This window comes from Mytilus trossulus, chromosome 6 (genome assembly GCF_036588685.1).
Source record: "Mytilus trossulus isolate FHL-02 chromosome 6, PNRI_Mtr1.1.1.hap1, whole genome shotgun sequence".
NCBI lineage: Eukaryota > Metazoa > Mollusca > Bivalvia > Mytilida > Mytilidae > Mytilus > Mytilus trossulus.
The window spans coordinates 84,448,291-84,475,950 of record NC_086378.1 but is presented as its reverse complement, the minus strand read 5'-3'; the positions used below and the strand labels follow the sequence as shown (position 1 = coordinate 84,475,950).

General features: G+C 31.3%; 1 protein-coding gene across 3 annotated transcripts; it reads right to left on the bottom strand.

Moving 5' to 3' along the window:
* Positions 1-216: 216 nt before the first annotated feature.
* Positions 217-21,815, bottom strand: LOC134723829 (insoluble matrix shell protein 6-like). Of its 3 annotated transcripts, none has more exons than XM_063587375.1 (5): positions 21,609-21,745; positions 20,367-20,430; positions 18,347-18,449; positions 16,534-16,595; positions 217-282 (listed from the first exon to the last, which is right to left on the bottom strand). In XM_063587375.1, the coding sequence occupies exons 1-4, from the start codon at positions 21,618-21,620 to the stop codon at positions 16,550-16,552; spliced, it is 225 nt and encodes a 74-aa protein (XP_063443445.1). In that variant the 5' UTR covers positions 21,621-21,745; the 3' UTR covers positions 217-282; positions 16,534-16,549. The 3 variants fall into 3 exon arrangements, 2 of the variants coding, with proteins under 2 accessions (XP_063443445.1, XP_063443444.1); XR_010108188.1 differs by lacking the exons at positions 217-282; positions 21,609-21,745 and adding exons at positions 15,138-15,232; positions 21,752-21,815; XM_063587374.1 differs by lacking the exon at positions 217-282 and adding an exon at positions 15,138-15,232.
* Positions 21,816-27,660: the final 5,845 nt, after the last annotated feature.

Sequence of the window (27,660 nt, the reverse complement as noted above, 5' to 3'; positions counted from 1 at the left end):
AGTGACGCTCGAATCCAAAAAAGTTAAAAAGGCCAAATAAAGTACGAAGTTGAAGAGCATTGAGGACCAAAATTCCTAAAAATTTTGCCAAATACAGCTAATGTAATCTATTCCCGAAGTATGTAACTTGTGATGTTATAATAACACATTCAATATCAAATCATTTTCATATTGATAACAACCGATAATAGCCTTGGCAATATTATATTATGTAAACAGTTTTTATTTTTATTTTTTAAATTTCTTTCATATATGTTTCAGTATCACTTGGAGCTGAACATGCTGAAATAGAAATGCAAAATAATTACCAGTTAACAAAAACAAAAAACAGTATACATACTTATAGATTGTTTGAATGTATATTTTTTATAATTTTAAAATGATCTGCCTTAAAAACCCTGCAATAAAATTAATAGATTTATATTAAGACAGGGAAAATGTACCATTCAGACTCATAGTCGAACATAATCTAACAACACCATGGCTAAAATCGAAAACAACCCGGAAATAGTCTTATTCGATAGGTCACATTAGCGAAAAGGGAACTGGATTGGAGTTACGCGTAAGGAATATATCCGCTATTATCTGTTAATCCATAACGGTAAACAAATTCATGATGGCGTTCGTAAAATTTACGAAGCGATGCTTTCAACTTCACCATTTGGAACTCTTTGTTTAATTGCTTCCTTGTAAACCGAAACCCTCTAACAAGGAAATAATGATAGGAAATATAAGCCCCGGAATATTGTATCAATTGGAAGATATAAACTTCACATGCAGGCGCTGCTGGAATGTGGTATTAACGACATTTGCAACAAATACGTTGTCTTCTGTGAGACGGATATTCTTAAACGGTCAACCAACTCCAACATGATGTCGTCCATAGAACGTACAAAGGGATGATTTCAGCTTTACTACTTGGGATTCTATCTCTCTTTTACCCGTATAACATTTAATTTACCTTGCAAAAAAACAGATCAATTTCTTCATATTCTTGTGCATTATGAATTTGTATCCCTGTGCATGCCTTACAAGAACATATATATCTATAAGACGTGTTGTGCCGATTTATATATTTTGTAAAGCTGTTGTTCATCCCCAAACATTGAAACACATTTCCTAAAATGCGACAATGCTTTCCTTTTACAGTTTAATCTCGTTTATGAAAAGACAATAAGGTTGTATGGAAAGCAGTATTCAAATGTATTATTTCAGATATCTGACAGCTTTGATTAATTGCGCACAAGAGAATCATAATTTAATCTTATATACTTTAAAACGGCTTAAACTTAAAATGCAAAGATTTTAAAAAGTGGGCTGATCTTATCTGTTCATGTTAAATTTATACTAGAATAAATTACAGTTTTGTTGCAGTTTATACCGGCCAAAATTAAGTATTAAATGTTTGCTGCTCGTACAGGTCTTTCCTTTTATTATTTTAATTTGTTCTGTTTTAGTGTTGTCATCTATTATACTGAATCGTCATATTCTGTTGACGATGTTTGATTTGGAACCTTATGTTTATTATTTAAACATGCAATGCAGCACAATCTTTTAAACTTCATTCTATGTCATTCTAACTTACCCTTGTCTTTTTGTTGTTAAAACCAACATGGACATTGCCCATGGCACGCAAGTAATTGACCACTGAAAAAAGAATAACAATATTTAATCAAATTATTTGTACTTGTAAAAGACTTTTTTAAGGTAGTGAACTCTAATCTATACTCTAGCAGTTCGTTCAGATGCATGAAATGGAATTTTCTGGTCAAATCAGTCATGCTGTAACTATATTAAACGTTATATTGCAATGTAAAACAAAAATCAACTGTAATGTTTGTACTTACTAATGCTTGCAGAATTATGTTTAAAAGTTTAGTAGTAAAATTTACACACACTATTTGTGAATGTAGACACCTGGATTTAGGTTTGAACAAGAATATCAAAAATAAAGCTGTGATTTTTGTAAAAATAGTTTTTCATTAGCGTATTTGAGTTGGACAGTTATTTTCTAATCTGACATGTTAAAAGGCAAAGCGCACACATTCCTTAAAACTGAAGCAAACCCGATTTGTTATATTGACTGCTAGTCTTTAGAAAAAACGATTCGCATCAACAAGAAATTTTTTTGTCTAATGAGAAATGTTATCAGTTGGACATCGATTATGGCAACCAAAGGGAATTACCTTTAACTCAAACAGGATTATAGGAACACTTATTATTACATTTTTAAAAGTTAATAGAAACATGTTTGCTAGGATATGTATGTGATCTACCCATTAAACCAGCTAAGGTTACTAGTACATTACATCACGTGGTCATTCTAGAAATTTTGAAATCAACCAGATTATTTAAACTGCATGTCATGGTGAATGTCCATTTAATAAGTAACAACTGTTTACCACTACTTTCCCTTTTTACGATTGTGTTTTTTTCAATTAACAGAATATATGACCAAAAGAAAACTAATTTGGTAACTTTCTAAAAACGTCAAACTAATAGAACAAACATTTCCGTGACAATGACAAAAAAGTACAAAAATTGTTGAACAGATTGTCAATAAATATTGTGATATTTCAATTTATATTATAAACACTTGTACTTCCATTTTACGGATATTTGGTTCCTATATATATATATATATATCTCAAAGAGTACAACAGTATTAGAGTTACATATATCTCTTCTGCTTATTATATCTTTTAGTACCTAAGTTGCTAAGCATTCAAGCAATTTACTTAGAGAATATTGAAATTGTTATTTCAAAGTTTGCAAAAATGAAATTCTGGAAAATGATTTGAGATTATTAAATTTTTTTTCGTACACAAGCTCTGATTCTGTTTCCCTGATTGGTATAGTTTCAGTCCTCAGTGTTTATATAAGCTCTTCAGCCTTTCATTTAAGACTTGAGTTCAACATATTTTGGAATATAACATCAACGCTGAAGTCTGCATCTGGTGCAGCTAATCCCAAACTGTTTTAAAGTATTTAGACAACATTGCCAAAGTATTCTGGATAATTAAAGATTATCGCTCATGCCGCCAAGGCGAAAATGAGAAAAGCATCAAGTAAAGATGAACAATGATAATCTATTTACCGCTGTTTTACCTATGACGTTATAATTTCATTGACAACGACACGTGTGCCCTTGCTGTTGAGCGATAATTTTTCATATCACTCTACTGTGCTGGGAAGCAAAATTATAAAAAATAACGATGATTAGTGATATCCAGCAACTATAGGTGTATTAGTATATAGTATATAGTACTACTTTGCCTGTTTTACAGTTTGAAGGAGGTACATTTTTTATTAAATCTTAAATGAAATTAAATAATATGTGATTGGTTTTTAACGAATATGATAAATCGTATGTTTAGACGAAAATACTTACGCACAATTCAAAAAGCAATCATTAGTGAAATCCTCACCGGATATGGAACACACTGGATCATAAACACCTGCACAAATACATGATCGCTGAGAACATACAATATCTAAAAGTAAAATTATTCTAATTGAAAAATCTGAAGACAAATACACAGCGGTATTAACTTATGAATACTGTAGCCTTTAACTTTTTTGTTGGTTATTAATTATTTCAATAGTAAGTATGTGGTATCCAGGTCTTTGTGTTTCGCCAAAGATAGATTCAGTTCGAAATTAAAAAACAAAACAAAGAAAAGTATTCAAAACGTTGTAGCACGTAAAAGTCATGAGAATAAAATTAAATCGACAATAAAGAGATTAGCAGAATAGACTTCTGAATATTTTGTAATTTTTAGAAATTTAATACAAATAAACTGCGCAATCCGAACTAAGCTAAAAAATGCCGCCACATAATTTTAGTGTAAAATAATTGAAATTAGAAAAAGTCTGCATGATTTATGTTAAACACAATGACCGAAAATTAAAATGACACAAACCATCAAACGATAGCCACTGAATTACAAGTCTCGAAAGTCAGATATCCATATTTAATTTGCCATTGACGTCAAGCATAAATATCAAGCGTAAGCTTTTAAGCAAATTTCACTTATATAAATAACTTTCTTATTTAAGATATGAAGACTTTTCAAAGACGGATTTAACTAAAACATAACTTACAAAAGCCCAATAAAGTGAAAAATACCAGATCATCATTCACGTTTGATTTCAAATTGGATAAAAGCAGGAGCAGGGTTAGGAACATCTACCTATCACATTTCAGATACTAGATTGGCTGGGGATACATTGACACTAAGTATTGCAACAACAGCTTGTTCTTCTAAAATTGGATCACAGGTGAATTGGTTTATATTTTGATGAAGTGCCGGAACGTGAAGTTTTATTTTCGAAAAGTTGATTGTTAAGTCAAACTGGATTGCAGACTTTGAATGTAAAAACCGTGCATATTCCAAAAGACGGACAACAAGTTTCAAAAACCAAAAACTTCAATTTAAAGTAAAATCAATATATGTAAGGATAGATTGAGATGTCGAAATTAACAAATTGAAGCCAAAGATATTAAAAATAAGCTCTACAATGTTTTAGCAGATCACAAATGTCACAATTTTCAGAAACTACAATCCCCTTCCCTTTCATGAATGTGACCTACCGAATTAGACTATTTACCGGATTTGTAATCACATAAGCAACACGACAGGTGCCACATGTGAAGCAGGATCTGCTTACCCTTCCGGAGCACCTGAGATCACCCCTAGCTTTTTGGTGGGGTTCGTGTTGTTTATTCTTTAGTTTTCTATGTTGTGTCATGTGTACTATTGTTTGTCTGTTTGTCTTTTTCATTTTTAGCCATGGCGTTGTCAGTTTGTTTTAGATTTATGAGTTTGACTGTCCCTTTGGTATCTTTCGTCCCTCTTTATAACCCAAAGATATAGTAGTACATAGATACAAAAATATCAGACTGTGAATATTAAGGTTTTAACAGTTTTTTGTTAGTTTTAGGTGTTGTTTTTATAAGTCCCACCTTGTTTCGAAGCAAACATTGAAATTCTTAGACATGTAGTATAATAGATTGTATGTTGATCACAGTAATTGCTAAGTACTACATGTTCTGCTGAGCTTTTTTTTTACTGTATTGCATTTATTAAGCTGTATTTTTGTACAGATATTTGTAACATTTTATAAAATCGCAATAAATATTACTCAAGACATATTTGTTACTCTAATACCAATGATGTCATGATTCATCGAAAATCTGTTTAATTCAAAAGTGATACCAATGATAACAACGGCTTATCTTGATAAAACTAAAAAGAGGGAAAAGAAAAGTTGAACAGTTAAATACAAAGCAAAACTATTGTTAAAGTGATTGAAGGTGTTGTGACGTGACAATACCGGTTATAAATAAAAACAAACAATTGCTTATTGTTCGCTCTTAATGAATCGTTAACATATTCATGTGTTATTACCTGTAATTATAATTAGAAGGAACACCATCAACACCGTATACCTCATTGCGTCTTCTTGTGGTAGCTAAAATAAAAATCGTCTCATTGTCAATCATACCACATCTTCTTTTTTATAATAACAATAACACACGTTTCAAATCATATTTATAACCGTTTTGCATACTATTAATTTAATTCATTCTTTATGTCTCAGTGTATAAAAAATAGCTTGAAAAACAAGCTAAATAACAAAATAACTACACAGAGAAATCATTTAGACAAAACGCATATCTGAATCTCACAATGTTCGGTCTGGTGACTTGGATAAGTTTTTGTTACAAACAATGGGTAGATGTCACTGCTGGTGAAATTGTCGCCTGTCTAGTAGTCAGCAATTCTGTGTTGATATTGATTATAATAGATTTTATATTGTAATATATATAAATTAATTAATTATTCGCAGTAATAATGATATTTCACCACAGAAAAAAAAAGATCTGTATTCGACAAAACATGCACTTCAACCATTCAATATGATTCTGCTTTTTTTTTATTCGAGAGAAATTGAGGAGTCTTTTGCGAACGAAACAAACGTTTGGCGTACCAATTTATTAGCGATATATCGTTGAATTTTTTTAATTTACATAAACTGGGTCACTGACAGCTCTGGTTGAGGTAACTTTCTTTAGGTTATCAAATTCCTACAGTCAGAACTTCTTTATTGAAATGAATTATCATTGATATTATCATCTGTACAAATAAGACATCCACAAAATGACCAATATAACGCTATGGAAATGTTAAATTCGTAAAGTGTTTGGCCTTTTTGATTTTAGCTTCACTGAGTAGTTTTTTTTTGTAAACATAACAGTCGTCTAATGAACAAAATAATCAGTGAAGTATCGTTGATGATTTTTTCATATATGTTTTTAATTAGTTTACTTTACTATACCTTCACAAACATGCTAGAGTATGAACTCTTGAAAATACCAACTCCACCTCATAGTTGTGCGAGTTTAATTCGTATGTAGCCAATGTGCACGTGCTAGCTTTTACTTTCGTTAGCTATCAAGCATACATGCAGACAGACTTACCTTCTACGATTTATTACGTAACTGGACTTACTGCTCAACAATACAACATGCACACCATTACCTGATGTATATAATCACGTATGAATATAACAAAAAAAATGCTTGTAAAATTAAGTGAAATGGATTGTCATGGAAAAATCTTCATCTTTTGGTTAAAATGACAGAATAAAAAAGAAAAAAATGAAGAAAAAAAATCGGAAGTGTCAAGGTTTCAAGGTTATGTATTTATCATGATTATTTATACAGTTCTTTATAAGATGTTAAACCTTAACTGCATCGTAAATTTCATTTACACACAATTGAAGACATAAGCGATGTTTGAATGTTCGCATAAATTAAAAATCACCGGTAGACCTAATCAAAATTCGTCCGAATTATACATTTAATGATATTAGATAGAAGAAAAAGAAAGAAGAAAAAGAAGAAAAAATAACTATTATAAATAACTCTAATTTAAGTTTAACTTTAATTCTATGGATAGCTGCACTCATTCGATGTACATTAAAAAAAAAACGGCATTGACATCGGTTCTAAAATAGAAATAGTGTTTTCTGAATGGTCAAGTGTGTTTTTGTTTACCTTATCAATAAATATCTAAACTGCATTGAATACAGATGCGAACAAATCATGAATGTAAGATCATCAAATTTTGAAACATTATCATTTTATGATGCAGGCATTTAAAAGAATTACCAATTCATCAGTACGAAATAACAAAGCCATAGCATGTAATGTAAGCTGTAATCAAAGTAAAAAAAGTAGAAAATTTATTTTACATTAATATGATTCAAGAGTTGCATACTTCGAATATAGTTTTTGTAACTTGGCAGATAGTATTTTGAACTAATATGAAACTTGTTATAGATACATTAAGCAAAACCAAATCCGGGTTACAATCTAAAACCGAGGGAACACTTCAACTATAAGAATAAAACAACGGAACTACAGAACCCTTAGCAGTTCCAAAAACAAACGTCAATATAACATAGAAACGAACTATTTGATAACGACTGCCGTATTACTGACTTTGTACAGGACATTTAAAAAACAAAAAATGGGCGAAACTTGGTGTTTTTACTAGCAAAACCTCTCGCTTATATTACAATCTAAAAAATACCACTTTATTAAATGACACCTTTACGTGAAGAAATACAGTACAAAGGAACGCAAGAACACTTATGACAGATACACACACCAATACATAAGATAATAGTACATTACAACATATAAACATATGACAGCATGTCATAAAACATCGCTTTAGGCACAAACTACATTATATTTTTCTTGAGATATAAATATGATACTATATTATCTTTTTCTTGAGATATAAATATGATACTATATTATCTTTTTCTTGAGATATACATATGATTTAACATTCATTGTTGTTGTTGTTTGTGGTTTTTATACAGCCATTTATACCGTAATCTTTTTTGTTGTTCTGGCCTTTAAGCAGCTATGAATCAATCACTTGTTTTTGTTGTTTAATTGGCAACAAAAAATTCATAGATAAGAAAGTACTATCAATATATTAGAACAGGAATAAACTAGTCTTTTTCATTGGTATTTTTGCTTAACAAAGACATTTTATGGTGATAAATAGTGCCTTTCGATTTTTTTTCGTATATTATTTACAAGTCAAAGGAAGCGGGCAAACAGTACTATGTACGTGATATCAACTTCTAAGATTGAAGCAAATGCACTGGTAAACGCTCCTCCAATTTGTAACAGTGACAAGTGGTCAACTGTTTACAATTAGCTGTTTATAAGATTTCAAAATAAATACTCCAAACTATTTAGTTTTTCTACCAATTGGTGTAGATTGTCTCAACCGTTGTTTGGCATCACCTTTCAGAATTCGTTTTGATTAGCGAGCTTCAACTTTGTAGCTGACTCATTGCCAATCATACCACATCCCATAAACTTCTAGTTTTATATTCATATAAGAGCTGTTGCCCTAAACTTTAAGTAAGCATACTAAGGATTTAAAAACCATTTTATATACTGCAAGAAATTTGGTCATAAAAAAATGTACAAACAGAAGCAAAAAAATATTAAGGTGTTGTTGCTTGCGAGAAATTTGCCTTTAGACAATTCCTTAAATCAGCGGTTTCGTTTGGTGGTCTCATTTATTTTTCTTATACTAACACGTTCACTGTCGAAATAATATGAGGAATACCTCGTATTTGATCAAACTCTGAAGGGTGTACTGAATAAAATGATAATTTGAATATTTCGACAGAATTTTTTAACACTATTAAATAAAAAGAGACAGAGGGGATCCGAGTATTGATAATCAGATTATGTTAGTTTTATTAACAAACAATGTCTCTTCAATTCAATTTCCCCAAAAAGTGGTTTTCGACAATCTAAATTAAATTAAACACTTTAATTGCTACCATCGGAAACAATAAATAAAGGATTTGATTTTAAAAATATTGTGTTATGATGGACTTCCACTGTAAAAATTTGATTAGAAAAAGATTTTGTTTTCAATAACTGTTTAGTACGTACATGATAAGCCTTCCAAATAGAACTTATCCAAGTGCCACTGATGAGTCTTCCTTTTACGAAACGCGCTTCTGGTGTTACAAGTTATAAGCTTTGTATTCTAATGATGTTTTTCCTAATATCAAAAGTCAGCAACTGTTAACATAAAACATGATCACCAATACAATATGTAGAAGGTCTGCTTTAATGTTAATATTTCTAAAACCACGAAATGACTCTTTCTAGAAATGATTGACATAAACAAAAAATGATTTGTGTAACTCATTTTACCATTTTTTGCATATTTTGGAAAAAAATCAATGGTCAGGAAAAATATTACCAATAAAGGATCTACAAAACAGTCAATGTAAATGAAACCACCAATTGACTCACAAAACGAATGATTCTCAATAAGACATGATTTAAATTCTTTCAGCTGTATCAGTAAAGTTATGACTTAAACAAGGTTTTCGTAATATATAGACAGATAATCGAAACTGTTAAAAAACAAAATAGCATTCCTAAAAGACTAATTACCATTCATTTATTCCTACTGCATTGGCCTTATTTGGCGATATTTTGTTTCTATCGATCATAGAGAGATAATCGATATGACCATCAACAGGAACCAAGTGGACAAGACGTTCATATGTCATATATACACTATGCTTAAACAGCTGTGGGTACCTTTAGTTACAGAATGTGTAAGACTCAGAACATATACAGTATCTAACGTTTGGGTACCAAAATCACCAACACGTAGCAGCGTGTCGCAATATCATACGCAACGACCCAGTGTGCCCAGATTGCCAACCCCCTTTTATTTTACTTTCAATGCTGATGGGATTTTTTTTTGTGGGAATGAGAGAAAAGTTTTGTGGCTTTAAATAAAAGCAACAGTAGTTTACCGCTGTTCGAAACTCATAAATCGATAGAAAAGAAAATCCGGGTTACAAACTAAAACTGAGGGAAACGCATTAAATATACGAGGATAACAACGACACAACTTTAAAATGTAACACACACAGAAACGAACAAAGCATTAGACAAAATCCGATGAGAATAACAAATATAACATCAAAATTAAATACATGAATTTGGGATAGAAAAGTACCGTGACACATCTTATAGTGATGAGAATTCACACTCAAATATAAGAAAAAACAAACGACACAACAGAAACACAACGTTAAAATGTAACACACACAGAAACGAACTATAATATAACAATGGCCATATTCCTGACTTGGTACATGACTTGTTTAAAAGACAAAAATGGTGGATTGAACCTGGTTTTGTGACACGCCAAACCTCCCGCTTAAATGGCAATGTTAAATATATAACAAAATGACAACATAACATTACAGAACTACAATAAAAAAAAAAATTGGAGAACATATAGGACAAATAAACACACAAATAATAGCTAACAAAAAGCACCAGGTTTTAAATTTAATACACCGAAGTGCGTTTCGTCCACACAAGACTTACTAGTGAGGCCCAGATACAAAAGTTCGAAAACCAAAACAAGTACAAAGTTTAACAGCACTGAAGACCAAAAGTTCAAAACAATTTGTGCCAAATACAGCTAGGGTTTTCAGCTGCTTGGTATAAGAACATCCTTACTATTTAGAACAATTTATACTCTTGCAAACAGTAAAATTTTATAAATGACTATATAAAAGACGGAAAGAAGTTTGTGCACTGAAGTCTCGTATAGTCTATCCACTGATTGGGCAATTTAGGTTCCCTCGAAAATCCCGGATTCACGCTTTCCAATTAAGCAATCACATCAAGCCAATTAACTCGACCAATGAATGTGAAATTTGTTAAATGTGACAGTATTCAATCAATCAATAGACATACAAACCAACCAATCTATATAAATAATGTGTCTTGGGGTTATACACATAATTTATCGTCAAACCAACAAACAAATAAAATAATCATGTTTTTCTATTTGGGAAGACCTGCATCTACAATATCTCCAATCTTTTTGGAAGCAATATTCAAGAAGCCGTAATTTGGTGTGCCGATTAAAGCAGACATAATATTTATATGTGAAAGATCATTTCTTATATAAATGAATCAACTCTAGACTCTGGACTCTCAATTGTCAGTTGTAAACATTGAGATAGCATGTATTATGGCAATAGTATTAACGATAAGTAGAAGATAGAAAGATAAATTGTGTCGAAAGATCGGAGTTGAATAATGCATGAAAATTCTTCTTATATTAGACAGCAATTATAAACTACATAACTGCAATCAATATTGTTCCAATACAAGTCAGATGAATCTATGATAAAATTTCGAAATTGCGAAGTAAGTTGTATTTATTAAATCTTTACACTATTCTTCCAAAAATACTATCAAAGACCAGTAGGTCCTTAGACTGATATAAAACAAATCAAAATACTGAATGTTGGTCGGGATGATATTACAACATCATCAGGGAAGTGTTACAGACCGGCTGAAGAGGCTAAAGTACAACACATGCTTTAGAGTCATGAATAATGTAAAACATTAGGTAGTTATGATATGATACTATTTGCTTGATGTTTAATAGTCATGTCTTGTTGAATGATCTCAATCGAAACCAAGTTTCAGTTGAAACTTTGTGAATTGTGCAATTACCCAAAATTTGAGACTTCAAAAGGTAAAACGAATGCAAAGGGACAACGATTTTTTCAGTTTTCTAAGATTTTCTGGGAACAATGACTTTAATGTTCTATGGCAATATGCAAACATTACTGGCAAACTTTTAAAAATGGTGTGGACACTATACACTGAACCACCAAAGTCTGCATTTTTAGCAGTCATGATTAACTGGGTTGTATACATTTGTGTGAACAGTACGAATAGACATACATAGAGTAAATGGTGATTACACATCTCATGCATCAATGATGTCCTCAATAAATGCAGTTACTTTATCTTCTTTCGTCGTTGTATTTGATATGGGAATATTTGTTCGTTTTCACACAGTTATGTTCGTCATGACCTAAATCTAAATTTTTCCGTCTTGTAGAAAAAAACTACGTAGTCAGTCTTTAAATTGAATACGAAAACATTTAGTGACAAGAGTATGTTTTTTTTTGTATTATTGAATTGACTGTTATTTTCGTCGTTTTGCTTTTAACCAAAAGTTTTGTCTTCGATGCACTGCTACAAAGTTATGTAATTAACAAAGAAAAGAAAAAGAAAAAAAATATCCCTAGTTTTCCCGTGGTTTCTTATGTCTCTTTTCAGATTGATATCACTTACAATTAAACAGGAACATGACTTAAGGTAATTGATAAGATGAAATGAACAATATAACATTTCTACTGTGTAATAACGCCAAACAAGACCATATAGCATATTCTGTTTATGGATTTTTATTTAAATGAAATACATAAATATTTGATTCCATTTTTTTTTTATCTTTCCCTGTATGTAATATTTGGTTCTATTCAGTTATATCTGCGTTTGAAGGTTTACATATTCAGGCCACGACATTACTGAAGAGATCAATTGAATGGTTGAAACGATTATCAATATCTCCCAGTTTACGATTTTTGAGAGCTTGAATTTACAATCACATTTTCCTTGCTAGAGGGTTGCTACTTACAATAAATCAAAGGCTTTCAAGGGATAAAGTTTACGTCATCACTTATTCAAGAGCTTACAGCTCCTACTCAGACTTGGTAAAACGTCACCAGTGTCTGAGCAGAAAGTTGATGAACCAGGGTTATGTCAAATAACATCTCGTCCTTTTTCTAAAAAGGTCATCGGAAGGTACCAAGACATTGTTGATAAATATTCCGTATCAACTTCACAAATAATACATGATGGTCTTGATGTATAGATTCTGCGTACTGACCTTGTTTATCATCATCACAACGTGTTATATTGTTCTTTCATTTGACTTTGTTCTATTATTAATATTCCTTTTACTGTTTGGTCTGTTTTCTGTGATATCCATTTGACGTGGCTCGGTACTTTTACATCCCGTCAATGTGTTTGTATTATCTTTCAATTTTGCTGGTTTGCTTTGAATGTGCGACTTTTTGTGTTTCGTTGGTTCCTATGACGCGACTCTGTACTTTTAAAGATACCGCCAATGTGTTATTGTTCTATTATAAGTCATTATGTTATTGTTCTATTATAAAGTTGAAAATACTTTCAACGACAAACTTATTTTACTAGCGTAAGGGTATTAGCAATATGTGGATTCTTTAAAATTATAAAGAACTTCTGGATAATTTTAATATTCGGTCTATTTCAGAAATAAGTTCTAACATTCTTTTGATCTTTAAATCCTGCATACCACCATTACCCATGTGAAATTACATTTTTTAGAAAAAAACATTGAACGGCAAAACTATTTTATATTTCTTCATATGTGACGTTTACATTCTATGACGTCAAGCACGCGGGGCAATGCATGTGGTTTTTAAATTTGATAGATGCTTTTTGTGCTTTTTTGTTTAATATTTGTTTGTTTTGAGATTTTAACACAGTGATGACTGCTCTACCCATATTTTGATTTTTTTAACTAGTGTGTCTGTTTTGTTCACGCATCGTTATAAACATAACAGAATTTGATGCGATTGTCATACAAGTGAGAGGTTTAGTGCTATAAAACCAGGTTCAATCAACCATTTCAACATTTGAAAATGCCTGTTCCAGGTCAGGAATACGACAGTTGTTGTCCATTCGTTTGATGTATTTTGTCAATTGATTTTGCCATTTGATTAGGGACTTTCCGTTTTGAATTTTCCTCGGAGTTTATGCGTCGTTATGAAATATTTCACGCACAGCTGACGACAGATTAGTTCATGCAGTCGTCACTTCTATTACGTCGTCTTTTCCACGATTGTGTCTTCACCGATTTAGACATTTCATGATCATGTAAATCAGCATCTGCCAACATACCCAAAACACTCGAGATAAATTCGGTATATGTAAGGTTTTTGATGCTAAGTCCGTTTGTGTTTTACCATGGCATTGTAAATTGTGTCATGGTTTTATAGATTAAAGAATAAATATCATTTGGAATCTTTGATTTCAATGAATAAGTGTTCCTTAGCTAGTTTAGCATTCTTTATATGATATAAGTAACTGTGATTCTGTTTGGTATATTTTATGTTTTATTTTCAAACACACATTTATAGTTTACAGTAAAACAGTTGACTAGTTATACAATGAATATCATGTATAAATGTAAATTAAATATTTCGATTTTAGAATATTTCTTATTTTGGACATAATGATATTAGTGCACTTAAGGAGAAAGACGTTTATCATTTTTCAGGGAAAAACCAAGATGGCAAAAAAAAACCCCAACAACTGAGGGAACCATATGAAATATGAAAGACGCAAGACCAGTTGCGTCGATAAGGAAAACTTATCCAGCTATTCATTGAACATCCTCTATATTAATTTATACTCAGTACAAATGTCATAATCGGCAAAATGTTAGCTAGTAGTTAAAGCGGAATAATTCTTATTACTTTTATTTGATAAAGAAAGTTCAAAAATAAAAAAATCGCATGCAATTTTTTTTCAAACTTCTCGAGTGATAGACTTTATAAACTGGACAAGTATTGATTAATTGATTGATTGATTTAATTTCCGTAAACTGTGGAACTGGATTTATTCCTTTTTTTATTGTGTTGCAACCATACATCCATGTTGTTATGTGGTAAATTCTTAATTTAGCCAACTAGGATATATGTATTATTTCATTAATTGATGCTTAAATATTCCATTACAGCATAGTTTGTCTATACATTTAAGGTGATTGACACAATTAAAGAACAGGTGCCACGATGTTGTTGCAGCATGGATTCAATGTCCTGAAGTTGTAGATAAAAATTCTTTAGACTAAATTTTATACGAAGTTTTACATAAGTAAACTCATCATAGATACCAGGATTAATTTTGTGTTTACGCCAGACGCGCGTTTCGTCTACAAAAGACTTATCAGTGACGCTCGAATCCAAAAAAGTTAAAAAGGCCAAATAAAGTACGAAGTTGAAGAGCATTGAGGACCAAAATTCCTCAAAGTTTTGCCAAATACAGCTAATGTAATCTATTCCCGAAATATGTAACTTGTGATGTTATAATAACACATTCAATATCAAATCATTTTCATATTGATAACAACCAATAATAGCCTTGGCAATATTATATTATGTAAACAGTTTGTTTTTTTAATTTTTTAAATGTCTTTCATATATGTTTCAGTATCACTTGGAGCTGAACATGCTGAAATAGAAATGCAAAATAATTACCAGTTAACAAAAACAAAAAACAGTATATATACTTATAGATTGTTTGAATGTATATTTTTTTAAAATTTTAAAATGATCTGCCTTAAAAACCCTGCAATAAAATTAATAGATTAATATTAAGAGAGGCAAAATGTACCATTCAGACTCATAGTCGAACATAATCTAACAACACCATGGCTAAAATCGAAAACAAACCCGGAAATAGTCTTATTCGATAGGTCACATTAGCGAAAAGGGAACTGGATTGGAGTTACGCGTAAGGAATATATCCGCTATTATCTGTTATTCTATACCGGTAAACAAATTCGTGATGGCGTTCGTAAAATTTACGAAGCGATGATTTCAACTTCACCATTTGGAACTCTTTGTTTAATTGCTTCCTTGTAAACCGAAACCCTCTAACAAGGAAATAATGATAGGAAATATAAGCCCCGGAATATTGTATCAATTGGAAGATATAAACTTCATATGCAGGCGCTGCTGGAATGTGGTATTAACGACATTTGCAACAAATACGTTATCTTCTGTGAGACGGATATTCTTAAACGGTCAACCAACTCCAACGTGATGTCGTCCATAGAACGTACAAAGGGATGATTTCAGCTTTACTACTTGGGATTCTATCTCTCTTTTACCCGTATAACATTTAATTTACCTTGATGAAAACAGATCAATTTCGTCATATTTTTGTGCATTATGAATTTGTATCCCTGTGCATGCCTTACAAGAACATATATATCTATAAGACGTGTTGTGCCGATTTATATATTTTGTAAAGCTGTTGTCCATCCCCAAACATTGAAACACATTTCCTTAAATGCGACAATGCTTTCCTTTTACAGTTTTTATCTCGTTTATGAAAAGACAATAAGGTTGAATGGAAAGCAGTATTCAAATGTATTATTTCAGATATCTGACAGCTTTAATTAATTGCGCACAAGAGAATCATAATTTAATCTTATATACTTTAAAACGGCTTAAACTTAAAATGCAAAGATTTTAAAAAGTGGGCTGATCGTATCTGTTCATGTTAAATTTATACTAGAATAAATTTATCACTCACAGTTTTGTTGTAGTTTATACCGGCCAAAATTAAGTATTAAATGTTTGCTGCTCGTACAGGTCTTTCCTTTTATTATTTTAATTTGTTATGTTTTAGTGTTGTCATCTATTATACTGAATCGTCATATTCTGTTGACGATGTTTGATATTTATTATTTAAACATGCAATGCAGCACAATCTTTTAAACTTCATTCTATGTCATTCTAACTTACCCTTGTCTTTTTGTTGTTAAAACCAACACGGACATCGCCCACGGCACGCAAGTAATTGACCACTGAAAAAAGAATAACAATATTTAATCAACTTCGTAATTAACTCGTAAAAGACTTTTTAAAGGTAGTGAACTCTATTCTATACTCTAGCAGTTCGTTCAGATGCATGAAATGGAATTTTCTGGTCAAATCAGTCATGCTGTAACTATATTAAACGTTATATTGCAATGTAAAACAAAAATCAACTGTAATGATTGTACTTACTAATACTTGCAGAATTATGTTTAAAAGTTTAGTAGTAAAATTTACACACACTAATTGTGAATGTAGAAACCTGGATTTAGGTTTGAACAAGAATATCAAAAATAAAGCTGTGATTTTTGTATAAACAGTTTTTCATTAGCGTATTTGAGTTGGACAGTTATTTTCTAATCTGACATGTTAAAAGGCAAAGCACACACATTCCCTAAAACTAAAGCAAACCCGATTTGTTATATTGACTGCTAGTCTTTAGAAAAAACGATTCGCATCAACATGATTTTTTTTTGTCTAATGAGAAATGTTATCAGTTGGACATCGATTAAAGCAACCAAAGGGAATTACCTTCAACTCAAACAGGATTAAAGGAACACTTATTATTACATTTTTAAAAGTTAATAGAAACATGTTTGCTAGGATATGTATGTGATCTAACCATTAAACCAGCTAAGGTTACTAGAACATTACATCACGTGGTCATTCTAGAAATTTTGAAAACAACCAGATTATTTAAACTGCATGTCATTGTGAATGTCCATTTAATAAGCAACAACTGTTTACCATTACTTTCCCTTTCTACGATTGTTTTTTTTCAATTAACAGAATATATGACCAAAAGAAAACTAATTTGGTTACTTTGTGAAAACGTCAAATTAATAGAACAAACATTTCAGTGACAATAACAAAAAAGTACAAACATCGTTGAACAGATTGTCAATAAATATTGTAAAATTTCAAATTATATTATATACACTTGTACTTCCATTTTACGGATATTTGATTCCTATATCTCAAAGAGTATAACAGTATTAGAGTTACATATATCTCTTCTGCTTATTATATCTGTTAGTACCCAAGTTGCTAAGCATTCCAGCAATTTACTTAGAGAATATTGAAATTGTTATTTTAAAGTTTGCGAAAATGAAATTCTGGAAAAGGATTTGAGATTATTAAATGTTTCTTCGTACACAAGCTCTGATTCTGTTTCCCTGATTGGTATAGTTTCAGTCCTCAGTGTTTATATAAGCTCTTCAGTCTTTCATTTAAGACTTGGGTTCAACATATTTTGGAATATAACATCACCGCTGAAGTCTGCATCTGGTACAGCTAATCCCAAACTATTTTAAAGTATTTAGACAACATTGCCAAAGTGTTCTGGATAATTATAGATTATTGCACAAGCCGCCAAGGCGAAAATGAGAAAAGCATCAAGTAAAGATGAACAATGATAATCTATTTACCGCTGTTTTACCTATGACGTTATAATTTCATTGACAACGACACGTGTGCCCTTGCTGTTAAGCGATAATTTTTCATATCACTCTACTGTACTGGGAAACAAAATTATCACTAAGTAAGATCAAAGGAAAATTTCGTATAATAACCATGATTAGTGATATCCAGCAACTATAGGTGTATTAAAATATACTACTACTTTGCCTGTTTTACAGTTTGAAGGAGGTACATTTTTTATCAAATCTTAAATGAAATTAAATAACATGTGATTTGTCTTTAACGAATATGATAAATCGTATGTTTAGAGGAAAATACTTACGCACAATTCAAAACACAATCATTACTGAAAGTCTCACCGGATGTGGAACACACTGGATCATAAAGCGCTATACAAATACATGGTCGCTGAGAACATACAATATCTAAAAGAAAAAATATGCTAATTGAAAAATCTGAAGACAAATACACAGCGGTATTAACTAATGAATACTGTAGCCTTTAACTTTTTTGTTGGTTATTAATTATTTCAATAGTAAGTATGTGGTATCCGGGTCTTTGTGTTTCGCCAAAGATAGATTTTTTTTTAATAACTTCAGTTCTAAATTTAAAAAAACAAAACAAAGAAAAGTATTCGAAACGTTGTAGCACGTAAAAGTCATGAGAATAAAATTAAATCGATAATAAGGAGATAAGCAGAATAGACTTCTGAATATTTTGTATTTTTTAGAAATTTGATACAAATAAACTGCGCAATCCGAACTAAGCTAAAAAAAATGCCGCCATATAATTTTAGTGTAAAATAATTGAAATTAGAAAAAGACTGCATGATTTATGTTAAACACAATGACCGAAAATTAAAATGACACAAACCATCAAACGATAGCCACTGAATTACAAGTCTCGAAAGTCAGATATCCATGTTTAATTTGCCATTGACGTCAAGTATAAATATCAAACGTAAGCTTTTAAGCAAATTTCACTTATATAAATAACTTTCTTATTTAAGATATGAAGACTTTTCAGAGACAGATTTAACTAAAACATAACTTACAAAAGCCTAATAAAGTGAAAAATACCAGATCATCATTCACGATTGATTTCAAATTGGATCAAAGCAGGAGCAGGGTTAGGAACATCTACCTATCACTTTTCAGATATTAGATTTGGCTGGGGAAACATTGACACTAAGTATTGCAACAACAGCTTGTTCTTCTAAAATTGGATCACAGGTGAATTGGTTTATATTTTGATGAAGTGCTGGAACGTGAAGTTTTATTTTAGAAAAGTTGATTGTTCAGTCAAACTGGATTGCAGACTTTAAATGTAAAAAACGTGCATATTCCAAAAGACGGACAACAAGTTTCAAAAACCAAAAACTTCATTTAGAGTAAAATCAGTATATGTAAGAATAGATTGAGATGGCGAAATTAACAAATTGAAGCCAAAGATATTAAAAATAAGCTCTACAATGTTTTAGTAGATCAAAACTGTCACAATTTTCAGATAGAAACTACAATCCCCTCCCCTTTCATGAATGTGACCTACCGAATTAGACTATTTACCGGATTTGTAATCACATAAGCAACACGACGGGTGCCACATGTGGAGCAGGATCTGCTTACCTTTCCGGAGCACCTGAGATCACCCCTAGCTTTTTGGTGGGGTTCGTGTTGTTTATTCTTTAGTTTTCTATGTTGTGTCATGTGTACTATTGTTTGTCGGTTTGTCTTTTTCATTTTTAGCCATGGCGTTGTCAGTTTGTTTTAGATTTATGAGTTTGACTGTCCCTTTGGTATCTTTTGTCCCTCTTTATAACCCAAAGACATAGTTGTACATAGATATAAAATATCAAATCATGAATATTAAGGTTTTAACTTAAGTCCCACCTTGTTTTGAAGCAAACATTGAAATTCGTAGATGTGTAGTTTAATAGATTGTATGTTGATCACAGTAATTGCTAAGTACTACATGTTCTGCTGAGCTTATTATTTACTGTATTGCATTGATTTAGCTGTATTTTTGTAGAGATATTTGTAACATTTTGTAAAATCGCAATACATATTACTCAAGACATATTTGTTACTCTAATACCAATGATGTCATGATTCATCGAAAATCTGTTTAATTCAAAAGTGATATCAATGATAACAACGACTTATCTTGATAAAACTAAAAAGAGGGAAAAGAAAAGTTGAACAGTTAAATACAAAGCAAAACTATTGTTCAAGTGATTGAAGGTGTTGTGACGTGACAATACCGGTTATAAATAAAAGCGAACAATTGCTTATTGTTCGCTGTTAAGCTCTGAATGAATCGTAGAAATATTCATGTGTTATTACCTGTAATTATAATTAGAAGGAACACCATCAACACCGTATACCTCATTGCGTCTTCTTGTGGTAGCTAAAATAAAAATTGTAGTTTTGTAAGAAAATGAATATTTGATGCTTCCAGTCATCTTTTATCTAGTAACAGTAAATGTTAATGATGTATGTTTTACTTTAATTATTTAGAAGTATATGGTTGGACAATTGAATTTGTTTCGTATATTGTTTTGTACATAAATTAGGCGGTTAGTTTTCTCATTTGAATTGTTTTACATTTGTCATTTTGGGGCCTTTTACAGCTTTCTATGCGGTTTCGGCTTTGCTCATTGTTGAAGACTTAATGGTTATCTATAGTTGTTAATGTCTGTATCACTTTGGTTTTTTTTAAAAATCGTCTCATTGTCAATCATACCACATCTTCTTTTTTATGATAACAATAACACACGTTTCAAATCATATTTATAACCTTTTTGCATACTATTAATTTTATTCATTCTTTATGTCTCAGTGTATAAAAAATAGCTTGAAAAACAAGCTAAATTACTAAATAACTACACAGAGAAATCATTTAGACAAAACGCATGTCTGAATCTCACAATGTTCAGTCTGGTGACTTGGATAAGTTTTTGTTACAAACAATGGGTAGATGTCACTGCTGGTGAAATTGTCGCCTGTCTAGTAGTCAGCAATTCTGTGTTGATATTGATTATAATTGATTTTATATTGTAATATATATAAATAAATTAATCATTCACAGTAATAATGATATTTCACCACAGAAAAAAAAAAGATCTGTATTCGACAAAACATGCACTTCAACCATTCAACATGTATCTGGGTTTTTTATTCGAGAGAAATTGAGGAGTCTTTTGCGAACAAAACAAACGTTTGGCGTACCAATTTATTAGCGATATATCTTTTTTTTTTTTTTATTATTTTACATAAACTGGGTCAATGACAGCTCTGGTTGAGGTAACGTTCTTTGGGTTATCAAATTCCTACAGTCAGAACTTCTTTATTGAAATGATTTATCATTGATATTATCATCTGTACAAATAAGACATCCACAAAAATTGGCAAATATAACGCTATGGAAATGTTACATTCGTAAAGTGTTTTTTGGCCTTTTTGATTTTAGCTTCACTTAGTAGTTTTTTTTTGTAAACATAACAGTCGTCTAATGAACAAAATAATCAGTGAAGTATCGTTGATGATTTTTTCATATATTTTTTTAATTAGTTTACTTTACTATACCTTCACAAACATGCTAGAGTATGAACTCTTGAAAATACCAACTCCAGCTCATAGTTGTGCGAGTTTAATTCGTATGTAGCCAATGTGCAACGTGCTAGCTTTAACTTTCGTTAGCTATCAAGCATACATGCAGACAGACTTACCTTCTACGATTTATTACGTAACTGGACTTACTGCTCAACAATACAACATGCACAACATTACCTGATGTATATAATCACGTATGAATATAACAAAAAAATGCATGTAAAATTAAGTGAAATGGATTGTCATGGAAAAATCTTCATCTATTGGTTAAAATGACAGAATAAAAAAGAAAAAATGAAGAAAAAAAATCGGAAGTGTTAAGGTTTCAAGGTTATGTATTTATCATGATTATTTATACAGTTCTTTATAAGATGTTAAACTTTTACTGCATCGTAAATTTTATTTACACACAATTGAAGACATAATAGTTATCAAAAGTACCAGGATTATAAGCGATTTTTGAATGTTCGCATAAATTAAAATACCGGTAGACCTAATCAAAATTCGTCCGAATTATACATTTAATGATACTAGATAGAAGAAAAAGAAAGAAGAAAAAGAAGAAAAATTAAAAACCAATTGTTCAGAGAACAATTGAAGGTCTTTCCACCAAAAACAATGTATTTTAATATGAAAGTTGTAAAATGAAGATGAAAATGTCATATCAATCGTCAAATGATAGTTTATTTTACGCTGATTCCAAAAATATATGGTTTCTATACAATATGTTTTTAAATAAGGGAGATAATTTGTTACTTCCGGTTTGAAAAATGATACATCCGATAATATTTGAATATTTACATGACACTGATTCCAAAAATATCTGGTTCTATTTACTTTTATATTAATAGAGTACAACAAATGGCTACTTCCGGTTTACAAAAGGTCTTTCCGTTTTTTTTTTAAAGGTGAAATGGTTTGATAACTTTTGCCAAAAGTCTCATGGCTTTATCATGTATACATATGAGGTAAAAGCAAAGGTCAAAATCTAGAACGGCAAATTAACCTATGACCTTGAGATCAATTTCAAGGTCATAAACCAAGGATCTCAACCCAAAAGACCATAGGTCTTAAGTATATTTGGTTAATGAGTTATATCGTCATACGCGTATTTTTAAATACAAATGGGGAAAAAACTCCCTTTTATGTTCAACGTACCCTTGCAATCAAAATTAACGTGTTACGACATGTTGCAACTAACAATTTAGTACAAATAATTTGTTGATATCTTATACGGTTAATGAGTATAAGTGAAAATAAGCCAAATTCAAAAATAAGAAAATGACCTTGACCTTTGACTTGACATAATTTTAATTTTTTTGGACCAAGGACCTCAAATCAAAAGATCCTAGGTCTCTATCACTTATGGTTTACAAGATAGAAATGCATATCACTTACATCAAATGCATAAGGGGAAATAACTCTCATATAGAGCGTTCATATTGCTTCGGTCAAAATAGGACAAATCATGCGAAGGATATAACGAACAATTTTATAAAATAAATTTGTCGTAATCTTTGACGGTTGCGAAGGAGTAGTGGACACAAGTAAAACACTGTTAGGGGAGATAACTCCTACAAAGAAAAGTATTCAATTACGCAGGGCAAATTTCAAAAGCGCATAAACTGTTCAATATCATATACCAAATATCTAACCGACATATTGCCAAACAAATATTTATCGCAAGAACAAAATTAGGCGGAAGAAAAAAAAAACAAAAAAAAAATAATCAGAAGAAAAACAATAGGTCTTTCCACAGAAAAGTGGAAAGACCTAATAACTATTTCAACTTTATTTCTATGGATAGATGCACTCATTCGATGTACATTAAAAAAAAAACGGCATTGACATCGGTTCTAAAATAGAACTAGTGTTTTCTGAATGGTCACGTGTGTTTTTAACTTACCAATAAATATCTAAACTGCATTAAATACGGCAGCGAACAAATTTTATCATTATCATTATCATTATATGATATAGGCATATACAAGAATTACCAATACGAAATAACAAAGCCATAGCATGTAATGTAAGCTGTAATCAAAGTAAAAAAAGATTGTTAAATAATAAAACTATTTTACATTAATATGATTCAAGAGTTGCATACTTCGAATATAGTTTTTGTAACTTGGCAGATAGTATTTTGAACTAATATGAAACTTGTTATAGATACATTAAGCAAAACCAAATCCGGGTTAAAATCTAAAACCGAGGTAACACTTCAACTATAAGAATAAAACAACGGAACTACAGAACCCTTAGCAGTTCCAAAAACAAACGTCAATATCACATAGAAACGAACTATTTGATAACGACTGCCGTTTTACTGACTTTGTACAGGACATTTAAAAAAAACAAAAAATGGGCGAAACCTGGTGTTATTACTAGCAAAACCTCTCGCTTATATTACAATTTAAAAAATACCACTTTATTAAATGACACCTTTACGTGAAAGAAATACAGTACAAATGAACACAAGAACACTAATGACAGATACACACACCAATACATAAGATAATAGTACATTACAACATATAAACCACAGCATTTCATAAAACATCGCTTTAGGCACAAACTACATTATCTTTTTCTTAAGATATAAATATGATACTATATTATCTTTTTCTTGAGATATACATATAATTTAACATTCATTGTTGTGGTTGTTTGTGGTTTTTATACAGCCATTTATACCGTAATCTTTTTTGTTGTTCTGGTTTTTAAGCAGCTATCAATCAATCACTTGTTTTTGTTGTTTAATTGGCAACAAAAAATACATAGATAAGAAAGTACTAACAATATATTAGAACAGGAATAAACTAGTCTTTCTCATTGGTATTTTTGCTTAACATAGACATTTTATGGTGATAAATATAGTGCATTGTGATTTTTTCGTATATTATTTACAAGTCAAAGGAAGCGGGCAAACAGTACTATGTACGTGATATCAACTTCTAAGATTGAAGCAAATGCACTGGTAAACGCTCCTCCAATTTGTTACAGTGACAAGTGGTCAACTGTTTACAATTAGCTGTTTATAAGATTTTAAAATAAATACTCAAAACTATTTAGTTTTTTTACCACGAACCAATTGGTGTAGATTGTCTCAACCGTTGTTTGGCATCACCTTTCAGAATTCGTTTTGATTAGCGAGCTTCAACTTTGTAGCTGACTCATTGCCAATCATACCAGCTGTGGGTATCTTAAGTTACAGAATGTGTAAGACTCAGAACATATACAGTATCTAACGTTGGGGTACCAAAATCACCAAGACGTTGCAGCGTGTCGCAATATCATACGCAACGTCCCAGTGTGCCCAGATTGCCAACCCCCTTTTATTTTACTTTCAATGCTGAAAAGAATTTTTTTTGTGGGGATGAGAGAAAAGTTTTGTGGCTTTAAATACAAGCAACAGTAGTTTACCGCTGTTCGAAACTCATAAATCGATAGAAAAAAAATCCGTGTTACGAACTAAAACTGAGGGAAACGCATTAAATATACGAGGTTAACAACGACACAACTTTAAAATGTAACACACACAGAAACGAATAAAGCATTAGACAAAATCCGATGAGAATAATAAATATAACATCAAAATTAAATACATGAATTTGGGATAGAAAGGTACCGTGACACATCTTATAGTGATGAGAATTCACACTCAAATATAAGAAAAAACAAACGACACAACAGACACACAACGTTAAAATGTAACACACACAGAAACGAACTATAATATAACAATGGCCATATTCCTGACTTGGTACATGACTTTTTTGAAAGACAAATATGGTGGATTGAACCTGGTTTTGTGGAATGCCAAACCTCCCGCTTTAATGGCAATGTTAAATATATAACAAAATGACAACATAACATTACAGAACTACAATACAAAAAAAAATGGAGAATATATAGGACAAAGAAACACGCGAAAAATAGCTAACAAAAGGCACCAGGTTTTAAATTTAATACACCAGAAGTGCGTTTCGTCCACACAAGACTTACTAGTGACGCCCAGATACAAAAGTTCGAAAACCAAAACAAGTACAAAGTTTAACAGCACTGAAGACCAAAAGTTCAAAACAATTTGTGCCAAATACAGCTAGGGTTTTCAGCTGCTTGGGATAAGAACATCCTTACTATTTAAAACAATTTATACTCTTGCAAACAGTAAAATTTTATAAATGACTATATAAAAGACGGAGAGAAGTTTGTGCACTGAAGTCTCGTATAGTCTATCCACTGATTGGGCAATTTAGGTTCCCTCCAAAATCCCGGATTCACGCTTTCCTTGTCGTTGCTGGCAGGAAATCAGTAAGATTATACACATATGTATGTATAAAACATACTTGTGTAGCCAACTTGTTCAAAATAAAAATCAACAATGGTGTTTCAACAGTTTATGTGCAATAGTCAGAAACCACCCTCCAAACTGGACGGTTCGGGTACCCCGACGTCATACAAAATCAGACCCGGGTTTTACGGATGCATCGTTATTTTTTTCATATTATTCCCAACTTTGTCTTCTACCGGTACAATGAATTATATCATACTAGACATCTACTTCATTTCTGATTATGTATTCGATGCAATCTCTATCATAAGTTTAAACATAACATCCATGTATGTCGATTCTTTGAAAGTTACAGACGGACATCCCTATTTATAATGAAAAAAGTTACGATTTATCCCTTCGAAAGTTTCATTGATGCAATAACTAGTTGTTGACCGTTATTGAATATCTGTAACAAAGATTACCTTACATTTTGTTAAATAGTTTAGTTTGGCAGCTCACGACGTAATTGTTCAGTTGTATGTTTATATAAGCATCATACGACATGAACACGTTATAAAGTCAATTCGCCGGAGGCGATCTTTTTGGTAACCTTTATCAGGTATATTTTGAAGATGTCGTTGGGTTTCTTTGTCTCATTTCAAATTATAATCATTATTTGGGTTGTTGAGACTTTATATGTAACGACTGTTTATGATTGTTGTTATGTCTATGGCTAATGGTTTAACAAATAACAAAATCTATCTAACTATATAAAGACTTTTTACTGACGTTGCCGTATTAATTAGTTTGAGAACAACGACACGAGTTTCACTTGACACAACAGGCATTTATATTTTTTAAATGTCAGGGTGGTGATTAACGTCTTTCTAATTGTTCTTTCAAATATGAATCAGAAGCTTTATCTATAAAATACCTAGTAAGCGGAATGCACAATGATGACTGCTGTATTATTGACATTCTAACCTATCATGTCTGTTTGTTTTGTTCACGCATCGTTGTCAAGATAATGAAATGTGATGCGACTGTCATACAAGAGAGAGGTTTAGCTAGCTACAAAACCAGGTTAAATCCTCCAATTTCTACATACGAAAATGCCTGTACCAATTCAGGAATATAACAGTTGTTATCCATTTGTTTGAAATGTTTCAGTTTTTGATTGTGCCATTTGATCAGAGACTTTCCGTTTTGAATTTTCCTCGGGGTTCAGTATTTTTATGATTTTCTTGAGGTAATTGGTCACCTCATAGTGAGGGAAACGCACACTATAAAAGTTACATTATAAAAGTATACTTTATCTGTATTGCTGACCCTGTAAATCCCTTGGTTGACAAATATATAAGTCCCAGTGGCAATCATCCCACATCTTTTTTATATGTATATATGAGATAAAAATATAGTGTGCTACGGATAAAACATACGAAAAACAACAAACATCTATATTTATATCGCCTTGTTGACTAGTAGTCTGATGCGTTGTACACATCGGAGTTATTAGAAGATCAATCCATAGAGAGCGAATTAAAAAAACTGTTATCAAATGTTTCATATATCCAGAATTATTTGACCAGATTTTTTTATGAATTGCATATACTTATGGTTATCCTATTGGGAATGGATGTCGCAGAGTTGTCGCATAGACCTTCATGAACATCAACCACACTAGATAATTTGAATGACTTTAAACTCTTATCTTACTCTTCTTTTCCATAGCCAGTATACAAGACGAAA